The sequence below is a fragment of the Manis pentadactyla genome, chromosome 9 (assembly GCF_030020395.1).
Source record: "Manis pentadactyla isolate mManPen7 chromosome 9, mManPen7.hap1, whole genome shotgun sequence".
In the NCBI taxonomy this organism is placed as follows: Eukaryota; Metazoa; Chordata; class Mammalia; order Pholidota; family Manidae; genus Manis; species Manis pentadactyla.
In genome coordinates this window covers 98,909,120-98,930,306 of record NC_080027.1, presented here as the reverse complement: position 1 = coordinate 98,930,306, position 21,187 = coordinate 98,909,120, and the positions used below count along the sequence as shown (strand labels likewise).

Below are 21,187 nucleotides of genomic sequence, written 5' to 3'. Positions count from 1 at the left end.
AGTATTCAAAAACAGGCTAACTGCAAGTGTATTCTACAAAGGGATGGACACTGACCACCTCTCCTTCAGAGTTCCTTCCAACCCTAAGAACTAAGAAATGGAAACTAATGTTAGAATTTGAATTGGCAATTGTTTTCTTCTTTTTCATACAATATACCAGAAAATTATATATAAGGCATTGTTACAGGGAAAAGTCTCATTTGATAAAAAAGTATATTTCTAAAATATTCACAAACAATATATCCAGTTATAATTTAATCATTTTCATTTCAGATGTCTTAGGAGAAATAAAGTGGTGCTCAAACAGATATAGTTTGTTTTCTGTTCAGATGATCCTGACCTCCCATCTCTCAAAGTGTGAGCTCCACGAGGGCAGGCTCCTTGTCCCTTACCCCAGCCACACTGCATCCCTACTGCCTAGGAGCACAGAGCAGACGTGCCATGAACATGCAATGGATGAACCAATCAATCAGTGAATGGTAGGGAAAATCTCTGCTATCAATACTAGGAATAAAATATCTTTTGAAGCATAGTGACAGATATTTAGTATTTCTGAAAGATACTGCATTGTCTGCTTTCCAAGAATAATTTCACTAATAAATTCAACAAGTTAAAATTAAATGACAGACTCAAGGATAACTTTCATGTCTTCTGTACATAGGTTAATGGGTTTTTGGGGCCACAGATTCACCTGAATAATGAAACAAAGATGAATGAAACACATTTAAATATAGCTCCCCTGAAACCTGCCTAGTTTTACCAACATTCAACAAATGGCAGCAAGGTGCTCAGTTTACTGTCTCTACTCCAATTATTCAAAAAAAAGCAAACGATAAAGTAAAACAAATACTTACATGCCTTTTAAAGAGAATAAAAATTTTTTATTACAATTTAGATAGCAAATGTTAGGACTCTAAAGTCACATTTTCTTACCATTTTGTTCTTACCTTCACAGGAACAGCCCTGTCTTATCAAACCCACCATCAAAGAGGTACACTGATGACATTTGGTGGGTGTCATAAAAGATTTAACAAAAAACTGATGAGTCTTGCGCTGCAAAACAAATTGAAAAAAACATACACATTAATTATTTAAAAGAGTTCCATAATGTGAATCTCTGTGTCCCATACCAGCTACTGGAATTTTTTCTAAATAGAATTCATTTCTTACCACATCTTTCTATAATTTATCCTCACTAAATATATTTATTAGGCAATATGGAGCTGGATTATGCTAAAAATAAGTTAAATAATAATAAACTTCTCTTAAATGCTTTGAAAAGTTATAAACTAACTTTTTTGGCTCACAAATTTTGACATCAAGAATTTTATATATTCTTAAGTTATTCTTTAGCAAAGAGTTAAGTGAAATTTTACATATTTATACCTTTACAAATAATAGACATTTACTATGCTTTTATACCTTCTTAGGAAGAACAAAGAGTAACTTAAAATTCTTGTCCCTACTGTAAATTATGTATTTGATTTTCTGGGATCAATAACAAATCTGTTTCCTCCCATGGCAGCAGGAAGACACTTGAGCAGGCAAAAATATCCACATATTATTCTAGAGACAGATGGCAGCCTGAAATTTCTTATTGAAAACCCAGGAGGAGTTAAAGCTCTAACTGATCTAATGCTGGTGATCCAATGTAGACTTCAGCTTTCTGGAACATTCTTTTTCTCTCCAAATTAACTGATACATGAATTTAGTCCTAAGCTCTAGGTTACTTGGCTTCTGATCTTCTTAAGATCCCTTTTTCCTGCCTCCTGGTCAGTATTTGATTTGTAATACTAGGGAATTGGAGGAGCAGCAACAGAAGGAAAGAAAAAAATGTCTAGTAAAAGAGGCATACATCTAAAGTACAGCCCCAAATTAGAGTTTTAGATTAAATGATAATCTGGAGTAAGAACTAATTATACCCTTAAAATTTAAAGAGGAGGATAGAAAGAAGGGTTCTCTTCTACCCATTTTTGTTTGTTTCAAACTTCAAGCTACTCAGTGAAAGATAAAACATTTTTAATAGAACACGGGGAACAAAGTAGAACCAATTAGAACTCCTGGTGAAACCTTAAAAGCTGGTTGTAGGTAATTAAAATTTTACCACTAATGAATGACAATGACAAGGAGTCTTTCTCATACAAACACTTTATTTTGAGATAACTGTAGATTCACTTCTCCATCTTCTAAAAAACATGAAGCAAATCTTATTTTATTTGGGGGGAGGGACATTAGGTACACAAAGTTGAGTTAGTAAGTAGTCTCTGAAATATTATCACCAGAGCCTAGTGGAGGCCCTGCTCTAGCTTTACTTTGTCTTATTATATTTTTCCATTCAACCTTGGTGATCCACCCCTAGATTTTTCCCCAACCCATCATGATTTACACAGGTCCTTGGATATGTCTATGTCCTTATAAATCAGAGTCTGAGGTGTTTCTAAATTATATAAATGTGGTTCTGCTACCCATCAGCCACGCTTTAACAGCCATTTCCCTATTCCCAGCTCCCTGCCACCATGAGCAGCAGCAAGCGTCTTCAGCCCGTTGCCTGGTGGACCTGGATAAAGGCCGAGATTGCCAGGACATGTGGTGTGTCAGCTCTTACTGCCAGGTTGCTCTCAGAGCTGTACCTCTTTAGACTTCCTCTAGCTGAGTGTGAAGATGCCCGTTTCTTCACAGCCTTAGTGTTATCTTACCTAATTTTTGGCAATCTGTAGGTATGAAGTGATAATAATTAAAAAATGATTATTTTATATTTTCATTTCCCCAGTTATTAATGAGGTTGGACTTTTCTTCACATATTGTTGTCCACTAGTATTTCCTTTTCTGTGAATCATTTATTCGTATCATTTCATTTGCCAATTTTTCAACTGGATTTCAAGTCTTCTTCATATGGAGTTATAGGAGTTTCTTATGTATTCTAGAAATTAATCCCTTAATTGGTGTTAAACCTTGCCAATATTCTCTACTAGACTGTCATCACCTATTAACAATGCTTTCATGGTACAGACATCTTAATTTCGATGCATTAAAGTCTAGCAATATTTTCACCTTATCATCGTTGCCCAGTTACAAAGAAATTCTCCTTCATTTTCTATGCATGTTTTTAATTTTAAAATCAAATTAATATATGTAGTTTAAAAAATAAAGTAGCATCACAATGTTATAAGGAAAGCAGAAGTACCCCTGTGCCCCAAGTTGTCCTTCCTAGCAGCAGTTTCTTTGAACTGTTTTACTTATTCACTTCCTTATTTCCATATTTCTGACCAAAAAAAGAGCCTCTACTGCTATTTCTTGATTTAAGACATTATCTATTGACTTCCTATTATGGTGGGGAGGGATTAAGCATTGCTGTATCGTCTACTCCCTTCATTTTCCCAGTATTGTTATAGAACAGTTTTGGGTTGGAATTTACATTTAATGTTTAAGGTATTATGACCTTGGAATTATTACTCAGTGAGTGAAGAAGCATACTCTGGTCTTCCCCTGCCTTTTTTTCTATCCATCACTTTCCTCAATTCCTTCTTACTTCTTTCCTCATTTCTTGATTAAAAAAAATTTCCTCCTTATATTTTCTGTTTCTTATAGGTCATCTGCTGAGCTTATTTACTTTTGATTCCTTATAGGTTAATCTATATTTCTGAAAGTATATTTCATTTTAATTCTAACTTTTTTCTAATTTCTCTCACCTCTTTTCACATCTTTTCTCCAACACATTCATTTCTGAGGTTCCCTATTTCTAATTTTTGTTATTTCACAACTTCCATCATTTTCTTGCTTTCTTTTAAAATACTGATTGTAGTTTTTCTTGGTCATGTATATACATCTTTCTGGCACATTTTCATTTTTTGTTAGGAAACACTGTTCTTTATTCTCTTTCCTTGTATGAGATTTGACTGTAATCATCTCACTTTCTCATTTTTAAGTGAAATGAGTTTTCCTGTGCTTTTCTGAGAGTGGGGTGATCAAGGACTGCTTTTCTAGCTCCATGGCTCTAGACTCCTTTTTCTATTCTTTTCATAAAATGACAGGAAATGACCTTAGACTTTCTGAGATCTTCCTCCCCTCTTCTTAATATCTGGAATTTTTCCTTTCTTTCCTGTCTCGCTCAATTCTTTGTCTACTGCCAGCTGCTTCTCCTTTGAGTAGGGCTTGCCTCTGGAAGGGTGCTCTGATTTTCTAACCTTGAGCATCTTTAACTCTAGCACTGTCAGGTGCTCTTAGCCCCATCCCCCTTACACTCAGATATCTGAGAACAGAGCATGCATAAATCTATCCCAGTCTCTGCTGCTGTTCTCAGGACTGGCCAGCAGAAGAGGATTGTGATTTGGTGATTTTCTGGGCCTTAGGATCACCACAAACCCTCCGCTTTACCGCCACTTTCTCTACCACAATTTTTAACACCATGTAAGTCTTGTAAAGGGTGTTTTCTTCCTTTCACTTTGTGGGAAAATCTCTTGTAGTATTGTTTAGGTCTTATTTGTGTGTGTATGTTGTTATTTAGGTTTGCTGTCCTACCCAGTTGGTCTGTGTGTTTTTATGGGGAGATTCAGTGAGATTCAAAATCTATGCTGCCACTGCAATCAAGAATCCTCTAATCACTGGATTCTGAAGATGCACTGACATGTATTTTTAATCAGTGTTTTTAGATTGCTTATTCACATTTCTACCTATAATGTGCCATAGTATCCTACTGATAATGGGGGTATGTATGTTACAAATGTAAAGGGATAAGTTTATTATTACTTTCATTTACTTTTCCTCAACTTCTATAAGCTTGAGCATCTCTTCAGTTTATCAGTCATTTTTATTTTTCATCTGCTTATTTCTGGCTTTTGGCCAGTTAACTATTGTACAGTTTATTCCTATATTTATAAAAGCTCTTGGTGTATGCAGATGGTAACCCTTTATCCTCTGCTTTGCATTTTCCCATGCTATCCTGTTTGTCTGACAGGTGTATATTAAGATTACCTGCTTCTCTCCCTGCTCCTTAGTTCTTGCTTTATACAGCCTCAGACTTTACTGTTAGGTCCACATGTATTCATGATCATTCTGTCTTCTTTTATATATTACTCTCTTTACTAGTATACAACTTCCTCTCTGATGTCTTTTGATGTTTTTCACCTTGATCTTCATTTTATGGTATATATCTGTGACTTCTACTTCTCTATATTTTCTACCTTTCTGTAAACCTTTGTTCTAAGCCATGCAGCTTTTACCTAGTTCTCTTGGTATGCTCAGAATGGAGGAAACCAGCTGCCATGTAATAGGACTGAGACTGGCATGCTGCAGAGACCCTGCATAGTTGTCAACAGCCTGCATCAACTGCCTGTCATGGGAGTGAGCCATCTCGCACATCCAGTCCAAGTCCAGTTAAACCTTCCACAACTGGGGTCTCAGATGATCCCTGGCTACACCTAAAAGGGTGACTCTTAGTGAGAACTCTCCATTTTGAGAGTTCATACCCACAAAATCATAAGCATAATAAAAGGTTTCTTTTGAAGCCACTAAGATTTGAGACAGTCTATTATAGTTAAGAGTATCAAGTCACAATGCTCTCCTTTCTTCTCTTTTTCCTTTCTTGCCTCCATTCATTGGACAGTATTTCCTTCTGAGGATATAAGATACCTTTATTTGCTAGTCTTCCCTTCAACCTGTTAAGATCCATATTTGTGCTTACCTTCCTTATCAAGTTCTCAATACTTATTTAACATTTATATGACACTGTTATGTCAGGCATTGTTCTAAATTCTATACAGATAGTATGTTTGTTTAAAATTCAAAAGAATCCAATGAGACAGGTACTATTATTATCTTCATTTTTTGATGAGGAAATGGAAGGAGAAAAAGGTAAGTAACTTACTCAAGTCACACAGCCAGTACATGATGGAGCTGAGGTAGCAATTAGGAGAATTGCTAATGGCTGAGAATTCACCATGGTAACTACCATGCTATACTGTCTCTGCAATTTCTCCCCCCATAAGACAAATACTTAAGCATGTTCACTTCACCCAATCCTTACACTCACCCATGCTGTATCTGTATTTAGATCAATTCTGGATTGTTCTCAATATACATTTTCTATTTCTACAATTTTTGTAGAGTGGAGTGTCCTTGCTTTTAGAGACCACAGCAAAATCCTCTAGGATACCTGTTCATCCTGTTTCCCAAATCTTTCATAGTGGCTTCTTGGCTTTGTATCTTTCTCCAAGAGTATTTTCTGTATTTTTTTCTTCTAGTTTTATTGAGATATAATTGACATATGACATTGTATTGAAGGTATACAACATGACTCAATACATGTATACACTGCAAAATGATTACCAAAATAAGATAACATCCATCACCTCACATAGTAACAAATTTTCTTGTGATGAGAATATTTAAGATCTCCTCTCTAAGCAAGTTTCAAATACATAACACAATATTGTTTAGTATAGTCACCATGTTTTACATTCATCCCCAGAACTTATTTACCTCTTAAGCAGATGTTTGTACCTTTTGACCACCTTCATCCATTTCCCTAGCCCCTGACCCCTGCCTCTGACAACCATCAATATGTTCTCTGTTTCTTTGAGTTTGGATTTTTTAGATTCCATTTAAGTGAGATCATATAGCACTTGTCTTTGACTTATTTCATTTAGTATAATGCCCTTGAAGCTCATCTATTATCAAAATGGAGGACTTCCTCCTATTTTTATGGTCATATAGTATTCCACTGTGGACATGTGCCACATTCTTCTTTATCCATTCATCTGCTGATAGACACTAAGGTTGTTCCCATGCCATCACTATTTTAAGTGATTCTGCAGTGAACATGGGGGTGCAGATACCTCTTCAAAAGAGTGATTTCCTTTGAATGAGTACCCAGAAGTATAATTGCTGGATTATACGGTAGCTCTATTTTTAATTTTTTGAGGAATCTCTGTATGGTTTTCCATAGTGGCTAATTTACATTCCCATCCCCAGTGCACAAGGGTTCTCTTTTCTCCAAGTCCTTCCCAACTTTTGTTGTCTCTTGTCTTTTGGATGATAGCTATTCTAACAGGTGTGAGGTGACCGCTCATTGTGGTTTTGATTTGCATTTCCCTGATGATTAGTTGATGTTGAGCACCTTTTCATGTACTTGTTCTCTCTCATTCTGCTGATTGTCTGTTCATTTTATTGTTGGTTTTCTTTTTTGTGAATCTTTTTAGTCTGATGTAATCTCACTTGTTTATTTTTGCCTTTGCTTTTAATGTCAAATCCAAAAAATCATTGCAAATACTGATGTCAAGGAGCTTACTGCCTATGTTTAATTTTAGGAGTTTTTATGGCTTCAAGTCTTTCTCTTTCTCAGTGGGTTTATTAACTTTAATCTTAGGTTTTTCCAAAAGTGGCCTCAACTTAATGCCCTCCTTACAATACATCCTATAAGCACTACTAGTACTGTAACAGACTTCAAAAAGTTGAATTTAAGAAGATGGAAGCAAAACAAAACAAACTTTATACACTCTACCTTTCTCAGTGCTGATTATTTTGAGGAAACCAACAGCAGAAATCAAAGCAAATACAAAAGCAGAAAAAAATCCATTCTCATTTTTTTTCCCCCAGAACACACTGTGCTTATAACTAGATTGAATACCTTAGGTGGAAAGCCAGTTGAACCAGGGCATCCCTTTTTCCTTAAGGTTGGTGTGTGAACTGGAAGAGGAGTAGAGTCTACAATCTGAATCCAGGGCAAAAAAGGAAATAAATGTTATGAAACACTCTCATCTATTTCAAACAACACCAGAAATAAACTGAAGTAAATAAAGCCAAATCAAACATCAGTAAGGCAAAAAATATCTCAATGAAACTAAAATTCTCAGTGTTGATAATTTAAAGTTCTGCCTGTAATGTCTACAAATGAAATATTTATTCAATTAGCAAAAGTTACTTCAGTCTGGGAATTTAAAAATAAATAATTTGGAAAAAAGAATCCACAGAAGATAACAAAGAAGCCATAGTATATAGCTTACATAAAATGAGGGTATTAACTTTCAAGTTCATCTGAAAATGCCGTATTAATTCTAAAAGGTATCTGGGAACGTTTTTAGCAAGGTTTGTAATCAAAACATTTAGAAGATTTTTAACTCCTTGACTTCCATATACAGAATATATATTACATATATGGAACACAATTCTGTGGATCTGTGTGTATGGAGAGAGGGTGGAGCAAGAGGGAGAGAGAGAGAGAGAGAGAGGAAGAGAGAGAGAGAGAGAGAGAGAGAGAGAGAGAGAGAGAGAGGGCACTACTAGTTGGTTGGTAGTGGGATTTTTGTGCAGAAATAAATTTCCAAAGAAAGGAACTAGATTATTTAATATTATTGGAATTAAAAACTTATGTACAAATTTAGTTACAAGCCATATTCTTATTTTATAGGTTATTCATCTAAGATATTTCTTTGGATGAAAGGAACCAATGATTTTACTGGATGTTATTGTGGAAAAAAAAGAGACATCACTTAATTAGCAAATTATAAAAAAGACACAAAGAATTACTTCTTTTTAGGATGCTCAACAAGCAAACAAGAGGAAAAAGCTAGTTTTGTATAGTTATAGAATATTCTAAAATATTTTTTAAAAATGGATGGTCCCTCGTCTTTGTTACTATATAACCTCTGAAAGCAGGATATTTTACATGTGTTATAGCCTTAAAATGGAATTGAGTTGAGCTTGTTAGAGTTTTCTAATTAACTGTGAGTTTAGTTCTAATTTAAATTTACTTTACTTTTACATGGCTTGAAAAAAGTTTTGAATCCAATTTATAATTTAACATCTAGAAAGATAAAATAGAGAAACACTGAAGACCTATTTAAAAGTTAACAAAAAAACAATTCATAGCAAACAAAATTGTCACTATAATTTACATAGAAAGTCCAAGAGAAGTTTTCAGAATTAAAAGGAGTTAAGCAAGGGTGCTGGACAGAAGATCAACAGAGTTCATAAACACCAGCCCTGCCTAATAAGAATATATATTTTAAAAAGATCCTACCTCACATAGCAACAAAAACTTAAAGGTACCTAGGACCAACTCTAACAAAGAATATGGAGTACATTCATGAAGAAAAGAATGAAGCTTTATTGAAGGATGTAAAAGATTATCTAAATAATATGTGTATCATATTCATAGATGGAAAGACCCAATATCACAAAGCTGTCGATTGTTCTCATATAAATCTATAAATTCAATACAATTCCAATCAGAAGCCCCACCTGGGACTTGACAAGCTCATCTTACAAGCTCTATGTAAAACTAAAGGGTTAAGAGGAAAGGGAAGAAGAATAAGGAGGGTGGGCATGGCTGACTATAGCAGGTATTAGGAATTATTTCAGGACTATTGTTGTAACTATGACAACATGATGTCCGTGCAGGAATTTAAAAAAGAACAATGGAAAAGAATAGAGAATGACCCCCTGAACACACACACTTATATAAAGCAGAGGTAGCATTATAGATCAATGGTGAAGATATAGGAGAGTTGGTTGTTCATGTGAGAAAAACAGATCAGAACTGCATTCCCAGTAGTAATATAACAATAAACTTTAGTTTGATTAAGGCCCTAAACATGTAAAAGGAGAACTTTAAAACTTTTATCAGAAAATATGAAAGAAAATCTTTACAACTGCTGCACAGGGAAGAGTTGTTTTAAAAGGCATAAAAACCAAAGTCATAAAGGAAAAGATTGATAAATATGGCTATTTTAAAATAAAAAGTATTGTAAGGCAAAGACACCACAAGTAATATTTAAAAATAAGTCACAAACTGGAAGAAAACATTTGCATTGCACTTAGCCAGTTGACATTAGTATCCAGAATAAAGAACACTTACAAAGCAATTAGAAAAACAATTCAGTAGAACAATGGACAAAAGACATGAAACAGGCAAATCACCAATAGTCAATAAGCATATAAAAAGATGCTGAATAACACCTGAAATCAGAAAAATGCCAATTAAAATAAAAATGCTACTACATACCCATTAAGTTTGGAAAAGTTAATGTCTGACAGTACCAAAGGTTGGTGAGGATGTGGGAAATGGGAGAACTCTCACACACTCCTGGTGGGAGTGAAAACTGATTCAACTACTGTGGAAAATAATTTGGCAAAAGCTAGGTAAAGTTGAAAATGCATATATCACACAACCCAGAAATCCCACTTCTAAGTATGAATGCTAAAAAACTGAACATTTGCCAAAACAGGTAACTATTAGGATGTTCACTTCAGTACTGACAGTAGTAACAAAAAATTGGAAACAACCTAAATATCCAACAATAGGAGAATGGGTTAGTAGTTGTCAATGAAATAATATGTAACAGTTATAGTAAATGAACTAAAAGGTTATGTATCTGGATGAGTAAACCCCAAAAGAATAATGCTGAGTGAAAGAAGTTACAAAAACATACAGATAATCTTTGTGTAAAATTTAAAAATGCAACAAATGTTACTGCATATTGTTTATGGATATAAATGGAATAAAAACATAAAACCAAGGAAGAGAGGATACACACCAATTTCAGGGTATTTAGATGTCTGGGAAAGGAGAGAGGGAAATGGTATAAGGAAGGGTGTTTCAATTGTCTGAAATATTTGAATTTTTCTTCTAATATAAACTTGAAAAAAAGATAAAATGTTCATGTGTGTTAAATCTATGAATGGTGGTTATGTGGGGTCCTTATATTATTCTTTGTATGCTTGAAATATTTCAATATTTAAAAAAATGTATGGAGTAAAAATATTAAAACAGTGATTAAAAAAAAAGCAGAGGGTCTCATCAACTTGACCGGTCTAAGGTAGCCCATCACAGGGCTGAAAAAAACCAAGTCAGAATCTTACTACAATTCACACTTTTGCTGGTGAAAAGACAGCTTTCCACTCTGAACAATCTGCTTCTACAGGAATGCTAGATACAGCTCGGGAGATAACGTGGGAAACCAAGGAGCTGTGCCAGAACTGCAGTGCTGAGCAAACTAGAAGTGCACCTCGAGGCAGGCGGGTATTACGGAGGTGTAACGCATCCTTCTGACTTGGTGAGAAAATGATCTCTGTTGAGAAAACTGGCCAACTGGCTGTTTAAAACCATTGATCGACATAAGGTACAAAAACAACACTGTTTCTGTGCTATTAAAAGGCATGATTTAGTTGGATGCCATTGCTGATCTAGCAGTTAGAGTAAGTTCTTCAGTTGCCAGTAGTGGCAATTTTAAGTTCTGCTTAGGAAGTAACAGTTATGTCATATCTTATTAGATTTAGTAGAAGAAATAAATATGAGAATGGCACCTACACTGCCATGTGCTTAAGTTTGTATCTGATAATTCTGACATTTACATAACTGTCTTCTGTTCCACACAGTTCTCTACTTAAAATAAAGACTACCTTTATAATTAAATTTTTTTTCTACTTCAGGTTGAGTTTTGTGGGACAATTTTCTACATAAGTTTTATAGTCCTATCTACACAGTCAGTCAAATGTAATGATCTCCAATATACTGTGATTTATTATACAATGTATTTGACTGAAAGAAGAGAGGTAGGTTCACTTGTTTCTGCAATTCCCTCTCTTCTGACACAGGAGAGCAGCTGAGGAGCAAAAGACTCCCACGAGGCACCTTAAGTGACTCAGCTTCACTACATGTGGACCTTGACTGGATGTAAAACTTGACATTCGGATTCCATACATGTGTGCTCTCAACAGGATCAGTCTAAGAAGATAAGTCAGGAAAAACAAAAACCCAAGAAATCACTTTTAAACAATGTGCAGCTATTAGCAAATTTCTCTAATGTGTGAACATGATAGCATTTCTTGAGAAAGGAGGATAACAAACTTCAGTTTGAATGGTCACATTAGGGATGTGTCACTGTACAAAAGCATAACTGCTAGTAGCTTTAATGTAAGCAATAGTTAAGAGAATAGTAGTTAACAAAATGCTCTGAGTCTCACTGTGGAGCTCTGACTTGGAGCACTGGTCTCGGCTGTTTGCTCTTTACCTGTATTCCACAGGAAAACTGTATTTCACAAAACCAATCACACGTGAGAAATAAACGCTGAGGCCTGAACAGAGAGATGTACTGCAGATCAGAGATAATTTTGTCCTTGATAAGAATGAAATTTGGTCCTCTACCAGGGATTAGTTGAAAGTAGAAGAAACTAACCTGTTAGCTTTGGGCTTATCACTCAAGGCAAAACTGTTTTTTTTATCTTGCAGTGGGAGAAATACCAGCACTTATGCCCAGCCCAGCTGCACCCTTTCCACCAAGTATTTTTATAAACTGAAAAGTCTTTGCATTTAAGATTTAGCATAAAAGATCTTATGGAGCACACAGAACTATGATATATTCACTTTGGCAGATTTCAAAATGATCAAGATTGGGTTTTTAAAATGAGAGGCAATGAAGGCAATTTGAAAAGGAGGTTAAGGAATTTGTTTCAAATATGTTGTACTACAGCAAGAACAATGCTTAGATCAGAAGTTACAAATCAATAAAAAGAACAATCAGCTTAAGGATTTTAAATATGTACTGAAAATGTCTTCCTTTTTCTTTATCAAGATTATAGCTAATGTTGTAGGGACTGGCTCTGCTGGTACCCACCTGGGAACTCCAGGGTGGTAGCAGGGGCAGATGTCCTGGCAAACCACATGGCAAGATTTGTTGGGGCTGACTGACAGCCACCAACCAGGCCTTCAGCCTTTAGTTACCAGATTTGGGAGAAGAGGGGGAGAAGGAAGGCCTCAAGGAGGGCATCTAGAGGACTTGGAGTAGCAGCTATTTACCATCAGCTAGGAAAGTATTTCAATATTTCAAGACTGGGAACTACTGAACTGAAGCATGCCAGCTTTACGTGAGCTCTGTGTGATCATGGCTGAGTGTGCAAAACGAGTGTGCCTTATCAAGTGAGCCAGGCCTGAGTCCCATCTTTTGATTCCAAACTCAGTACTCTTGTTGTATCAGAGGCATCTCCACAGTAAAGCACTCAGAGTAATTCAGTGATCATGGAGGCTGTTATATTCTCTTCTTTCCTGACAGTGAACTTTGAGCAGGAATAGGAGAGTAAATGAAAGAAGAAAATGTGACTCTTAAGACAAATTTTGCCTAGTTCACAATTTTACTCAGGGACAGTCATGGAGAAGGTAATTGATTTAAATTATTAATATGAAATATGACCCTGGGCTAGGCAGAAATGTCATTTACTTTCTAAAAATCTCCTCCTCCTGGTTTCCATAAACTGAGTATGAATCCACCAGGGAAAGTTCCAATTAAAATGGAATTGGTAAGCAGGGCAGTAGTGATACCTTTACACTAATAAGGGCTTAAAAATGACTCAAATTAAGAGTTAACTATCTCAAAGTTTTAAAGAAGTGTGTAAGTAGCTGATTTGCTATGTGAAGAAAACTGGGTAATTTAAGACAATTTAAGTTTCTGACATGTCATACAAAAGCCTTTAGCCCAAGCTTGACTGAAAGACAAACTCAGAAGTTCCTATGCAAAGGAAAATGCTGTAAACAGGATTGAACAGCCAGTGTAGTGGCTCTGTATCTTTGCATCCAGTTACTCAAACAACTCTTCAAAAATGAGAAAGGCAAGAAATTGTGGTTTCCAATTGTACTGGCTGAAACTGTAAAGCAGGTGTGCTCTTTGAGCCACAGGAATGCATGCACACTGTTTTATGGACTGTACATCGTGGCACTGGAGTCAAGATACACTGCCTTCAGCCATCGGCACAGTACATGCTCTGAGGACCACAGGTTTACATCATGAAAATCATCAAATCTGAAAGTCAAGCTTTCCCTGCTGCACCATGGTTTGCTGAAAACATTTCTCAGCATGTTCCATGACCCCATGAAAGTGTGACTTTATGACTGTGTGATGAAGGACAACACACACTGTAACAATTCAATCTGTGATTACACAAGTGAGTGACTCCTAGAGAACTCTTAAGGCTTTCACCATAGACCTCGTGGCCCTTCTAAAGAATTACTGTCATTTATAAGTCTTTCTCCTAACAAGTTTCTACTCATCAATAAAAATGAAAAAAAAAAAAACCCAACAAGAATGAGAATAGGTTTAAAGATTCTTTTCTTAGCTGAATGAGGGAAACATTGGTTATTCAGAAGATGAGAGTATTAAAATTTTTTTAAAGCCCAATACTAATACTAATACAATAGAATAATGAAAATTACCATACTAGCTTTCTGTAGCTGTATGCTCTTAAAGTAAAAATTAAGTCCCAGAGATTAAACAATATCAAGTTAGTTTTTGTAAAAAAAATAAATAAAAATAAGTAAAAATATCAGAATATGATTTTGAGATGGCATTGAGCATTAAAAAGTTGAACTATGCTACTTACAATGATACTTGAACTTTTTAAAGAACCATGAATATGTAAGTAATTCTAGGAAAGAAAAGACTAGGAACAGAGTTTGGTAAAGATGAATAAACTTGTGGGAAAAAAAGTTTTAAATATCCAACTGAACACATTTTTTTCAGGTCTTTTAAGACTCTACATGAAGCTAATAGCTAATTAGATGAGTAGATTTTACTATGTCATTTCCTTTCTGGATTTCAGTCAGTGTGTAAATAATATCTCAAAAGAGATTTAACATTAAGAATAGGAAAAACACAATAGCACTTACATGTTTTCTTTATCAAAGTGTTAATTATCATCAACAGGGCTACTATTTTCACAATGTTATTAATTTGATCTATAATTAAATTGCTCACCAATGCATTCATAATTAATGACTTATTCTATCCACTAAAAAAGCAATTAATTTTACTAAACTTTCAGAGTGCCCAAGGACTATATATGCCAGGATTTACAAACAGCCTAAAATTAATCTTAATAATTGATTGGCATTGATTCAGGTAAAATACCACAGCAAAGCAATTGACTAATAGCATATTAGTTATTTTTACCTTTAAAACAAATATAATTATTATTATACTTAAACCATGGGAATTACAAAATTCATTATGAAAAATATTATAGCATTAAATGTAAACAGCATAAATGTAAACAATAATGCAGGAGATGCTAATAAATATGATAAACATCAACAGCAGAGGTATCTTAATTCAATAGCTGGGTTTACGATTACAGGAAGAATGATAAGGGGAAAACAGCAAAAAGCAACAAATAGCTAATATTAATTAGATAGTCTATTCTGATCCAAAGAAAGCTGATGGAAAAAGTCTTAACTTAGTAGTGTAAGAAGTTCACTCAGTATTTCTAAGCTGCAATCAACTGAGAAAAATATATAAGGAGTATCTTTATGTAAATGTGACTTCTATTTTTTGGTTAATTCCTTTTTCTAAGTAAATGTATGTTAAGGTGTTATTCTGACGAATAAGCATTAGGAATATCTATACTCCAATGTCATTTTTACTTACCACTCTACTTTTTTGGGGAAAACAGGAAAACTGAATATCAGAGGTATTGTCCATAATGCATAACATTGTCATGTAAAAAGTCCATAACGTTTCCTGAATCTTTTAGAATTTCTCTAATGAATGATCCAAAAAGTGTGTTTTTAGAGTAGTAGACTAAAATAGAAAAGCTTTTCCCCCTGGATCAGATCTGATTTTTAGTTGATCCACTAATTAAGAACAACTCAAACTCTACAGAATGGTCTTCTGATAAATAATAAATACAACCAAAGTACTCATCTTGATATATATCAACAGGCCTTTTCTACTCCAAAAATAATTACAGATTTAACAAATACAAGGAGCAAAACAATCTCATAAGAAACTTGGTTTTAAAGCGAAAGATATAAGGATTTGATATAAATTTGAAATAGATTAAAAAATAGCTTACATCTAATTATTGTTTCGTATTGGTAAATGTAAAACTCTAAGTTAACAAAAAATGCAATTCTCATCAATTATCTTTATTCTTTAGCTCTAAGCAATTTGGAAACAAAATGGCAAGTAATCCAATTTTTTGCATTCAGATACACTTTGTAACCTCAAACATTTAGTGATCTCATTATATTTGTTAACTGAGTTTATGATAAGAAACAGTATTATAGAAATACTGTATCATTTGGAAAACAGTAGATAAAATATTTTATTATTCTAAAACAAATCATAAATTACTGAAAGTTATGACTTGGAAGTGTAATCTTATTAGTTACAAAAATGTGACTTGTTACTCTTTATGAAAATTTCTCCTGAACTTATTTTCAATATATTGATTTGAATATCCACTCTAGAGAATTAACAAATGTTCTAAGAAAACATAAAAGTAACTTAGGCCCCATGTTAGCTATTTATCATCTCTGCTCCAAGTTCTTAAAGGAAAAATCTAAAATGAGACACCCACAGGGTTCACCATTAATGAAAGCACTACAGACCTTTCCATAACCATTTATATTAAGACATTAATATTAGTAACATTTTTTATACTATGCTTACTTAAATAACACCACTTATAAAGGATATTAAGTATTCAAATTATAAATGAGGCTTACAGCACACAGAAAATAAAAATACAGTAAACATACAGTAAGACCTCATGTGACTTTTCATATCACCTAAAGAGCTTTAAATTTATAAAAGTATTACATAGTTGCTTGCATCAAAACAGAGTATATAACATAAAATTGTATGCCACTATTGGATTCAAGACCACTGTTATGAATGGTATCTATGTGTGTCCTTCTGTAATCCACTGATGTTCCTGTGGACCATTGAGGTGCCTCACTATGCCACTGAGAGGTTTCTATTAACTACTGAACAATTGGTAATTCTTCAGTCAGTTCTTTCAGTCATTACCACTTTTCAGTGGCTGATTTTTTTTTCAACTGTCAGATACTTAACCAAGGAAAAATTGAAGGAAACCTGGAAAGTGAATTACCAAGCTTACCACATCTGCATTAAAAAAAAATTATATGTAATTATAAGTCAATAGACTCTGTTGAGTATGGCTTAGTCATATCCTACAGAATAAAGATACAGACTAAAGAGTAGGATCCATGTAACAGCTATTCCCGTAATAATTATCCCATATTTTAAGATTCATAGAAATGTTCTGGGTGGCTATGGCCCCTAGGAGTCTGCAAGGTAAGTGAGACATAACTAATCTATAATGAATTCAACCAGAAAACAAAACCTCTCTGAATTATAACCTTATTCAAAACAAACAGTTCAACTAATCTAGTCAGTTCACACAGGCTGATGATTTGAACTTAATACAACTGGGCATACATTTTAGTCTTCCTTATTAGAGGTTCTATGATATAATTAACATAAACTCAGATTAATTTGATAAATCCAAATATCCAATGGTTTTAACTTTCTACAAATGTCAAAGTAATTAAGAAACCAGTTGAACCAGCAATCTTTACATAAACGGCATGAATTAACAAGACAGATAAAGTTGTAGTTCTATTGACCATACCACTGGTATATGAACTGCTTAGTCATTATTAAACATTAGTTTGAAAATATGTGCTATATTAGGATTAATCATGTTTATTTTACAACTGACCCTCCATCACACCAGAAAGATAAGAAAACAGGAAGCAGTGGCTACTCTACTACTTCCTATCCCCTTCATTAGTCAAATAATTCCCTAAACTAGAATTTTCCAAGTCTAAGAATTCTGCATTTAAGGTACTGATCAATACCAACAATCATGAAGCTGACAGGTCAAAGTTAAAAACTTGTATCTATCACAGGCTTTCCTTTTTAATGTTACCATTTTATACTATACATGAAAACCAGACCAAACAACATCCCCTAGCCTATGGCTTCTCAACTAGGCAGTCTGTACACATGTATATTGGTGTTGGGAGTGGAGGATAGTTTAGAAAAAATTGAGACCTTTCCACAAAGAGAATCCCCACTCTGGACACATGAGAATTTTGCAAGACAGGGTAGTGGCTGGTTCATTTCAGTCTGAGAAACAATGAGCTAACTTCAGCATAGGAGATGTTTATAGTCTCTTATCAATACATATAAAATGTTATAAATACTTTCTAAATCTTGAAAATATCTTAGAATATATATTATTATTAACATTACTGTCTCAAATCAACATATAAGATATTTAGGGATATTACTTTGAACTACATAAAAAACAATCTATCAAAGACTTCTCCAAAACTGATTTACATCGAATCAGTCAATGAGATCTGTAACTTGTCCCAAATCTTTTTGGAATTTTTGCATAATATGAATTATCAAGTTTTCTTTCTACATAATTATATATCTAAGGAATCTCTCTACATATTTGCTTGTATCAGATTCTTATTTAGAAACTCATTTTTTGTATGTGATAAATTTTAGAAAGCACACTTTAGGATCACTTTTTTCCTGAACCATAATAAAAGATACCTTCTAATTTATTAGTTTCATTACAGAAACTTATATAAACATTCCTTAAGCTTTGAGGCCAAAGCCAAAAAAAAACAAAGAAAACTAAAAAACCCAGAAAAGCAGAGTAGCGATAGCAAGAGCAGCACAGAGCATGCAGTAAACGACATAATAACACATCACAAAAAATAGCATGTTCTACAATCACGGGCGAGAGGGAGAAGAGGTAGGGTAGAGGCATCAGGATGGTGCACAAAGTGCAGTAGTCTCTTACACGTCTGCCTTTGCTAGCTGCAGTACAGGATGGAGAGCGCTTCAACAAAGAGAGAATACTGCATGTTACAAGTATTACACATGACTCAGCGACTACTGAACTGACACACAAAGTATATAAACATGCATATAAAGGCACATTTTATGATACATTTAAAGTATATTTAGTTTCAGGAAAAACTGGAGGATAGGACAGTAAAAAAGTAGTAGTTGTTTAGACTAGGTCTAAGAGCAACAATAAAAGTAAAATTGGACCTTCCTTCAAGTGATGCCCAGTTTCTTTTCTGGAAAGGCTAGTAGCAGCAACTTGAAATGCAGGAACAAAAAGGATCTAAAAATTCTGATTTAGTGCTTGTAAGCATTTAATAAAGGATTTAATTAACTATTCTTGCTTCAGACATTTGCCTACCAAATTCTCCCACTTTCAAAGATGATTCCTTTAAATGATAACAGCTTAATTAGGCCTTCAGAATTAAGGATAATGGATTAAAACAAAACCAGTTACTCAACGACATAGTCCAATCCTGACTAGATATTAGACTCAGTCAAAAGAGGGAGCTTCACTTTTCTGATACTAAAGAATTAAGTAATTAGAAAAAAGAAACAATAGCAATAAGTAGGTAACAATTATATCAAAATATTTTTCAAGTTTTTGAAGCTTTGTGATACTTCAGCAGTATACATGAATAAATAAATATAAACCCTCTCCACTCAGGCAACTTCCTGTATTCAATTCACCCTAACACCTACTAAGGGCTCACCACATGTGTCAGGCACCTAAAAGATAAAGACGGCATGGCAGTTCCAGTCAGGTGGGAGAGATACCATGCCATCAGCAGTGTGACTCGTACTGTGCAGTTTGCACGGAACCCTTGAGGAGGGACCTGGAGGGCGACATTTACAAACCGAATCCACGGAAGTTAGAGAAGACTTCAGAAAAATAAGGATAAAAACATCACTCAAGACTATTAGTTATATTTGTATGTAACTCTGGCACATTAGTAAACAGGAACTATTATTTCTTTAGGAAACTGGAATGGAATGTGACTTGAACACTATGTCCCAAACCAGGATTAAGAAGCCTGCAGATTTCTAAACAGGTTTTTGATTTTTAGTCCAGTCAGTCTTCCATTACAGTGGATGCAAAGTCTCAGGTTCAAACCTGGTTATGGTCCCTCGGGTTTTAATAGGAATTACCTCTTTCATCACCCTCAGTCCCACCACCAAAAAAGCAAACATTAAACAACTCAACTCCAACCCTTCCTCTACCTAACATTCAATTTCTCCTCTCCTCCTCAACAATAATAATAGCTAATATTTATCATGTGCATAATACATGCAGGTACTTTTCAAAGTACTCTCTTAATTCTCTTAATTAAGAACTCTCTTAATTTTCTTAGAAACCTCATAAGGTAGGCATTATGGTCCACATTTTACACACAAAGTAAACAGATTAATTTGCCACAGGTCACAAAACTGACTGAGTGGTGCAACTAGGATTCAAACCTTCTTGGTCAGACTTTTCAAAACTGGTATACGGTTACTGTGTGTCCCTCCCTGCCTCGATTCACTTCCCAATACAACATAGTCTGGCTTCTGTTTTGGTCACTAATGAAATGCTGATAAGATCAGGATTTCCTGTTTGTCCTATTGTACCAAACATCTCGCTGTGGACCATTCCCTCCTGTACTCTTTGCTCCCGTCCTTTTTGTGACAAATGCTTCGCTGCATAACCTCCTCCCCTCTGACCTTTGCTCCTCCAACCTCTCCTCATGGCGAGGGTTCCCAGCTTTCCCTTTTGTTGCTCACTGCTTCTCTCACACTACGATCTCCCCCTGGGAGAACTTTTTCCTGGAAACCGTACTGCATGTTCCCAGATCTCTACTCCAGTTCACGTCTCTCCTTAAGCTCCCGACTCACATTGAGAACTATCTGGGGAACATCTCCACATGTATACCCCTAAGGCATCTCAAAAGGAAGCTGCTCACCTTCTCCTTTGTTAAACCTTTAATAACTATGTTAAACCTTTAATAACTATGACAATATGGGACTGATTAAATCTAAGCTCTATGACATAGAATACATCATGATTCTGGCCCCTGCCAGTCTTCAAACTTATTTATCACTCCCCCCCTTCATCATTTTTTGCTTTCAGCCAACTCACTCGCCCCAACTATGCTCTGCCTGCCTAGAATATATTCCTCTAATGCAGCTCATCTTGTATTCTGCTGACACTACACATCTGTGAAGAGCCAGCTCAGGTAGTATTTCTATTTTTTTTTTTGGTATCATTTATCTACAATTACATGAGGAACATTATGTTTACTAGACTCCCCTCATCACCAAGTCCCTGCCCCGTGACATTCCCCATTACAGTCACTGTCCATCAGCTTAGTAAGATGCTACAGAATCACTACTTGCCTTCTCTGTGTTGTACAGCCCTCCCCGTGCCCCACCCCACATTATACATGCTAATCACAATGCCCCCTTTCTTCCCCCCTGCCCCCCCAGCCCCCGCTTATCCCTCCCTTCCCATCCATCCTCCCCAGTCCCTTTCCTTTTGGTAACTGTTAGTC

At 35.0% G+C, this 21,187-nt stretch overlaps 1 protein-coding gene across 13 annotated transcripts in view; it reads right to left on the bottom strand.

The window, feature by feature from the left end:
* The window catches only part of CDC42BPA (CDC42 binding protein kinase alpha), a 303,926-nt gene that overhangs the window by 34,386 nt on the left and 248,353 nt on the right, over nucleotides 1-21,187 (bottom strand). For 6 of the 13 annotated variants that reach the window (XM_036918411.2, XM_036918401.2, XM_036918403.2 and 3 more), the window contains 2 exons: nucleotides 7,625-7,708; nucleotides 948-1,053 (listed from right to left, as the gene is read on the bottom strand). In XM_036918411.2, the coding sequence (XP_036774306.1) occupies nucleotides 948-1,053; nucleotides 7,625-7,708 (190 nt within the window). Of the gene's footprint in view, nucleotides 1-947; nucleotides 1,054-7,624; nucleotides 7,709-11,629; nucleotides 11,723-18,612; nucleotides 18,652-21,187 lie in introns of all 13 variants that reach the window. The other 7 variants (XM_036918407.2, XM_036918400.2, XM_036918402.2 and 4 more) reach the window with 3 other exon arrangements.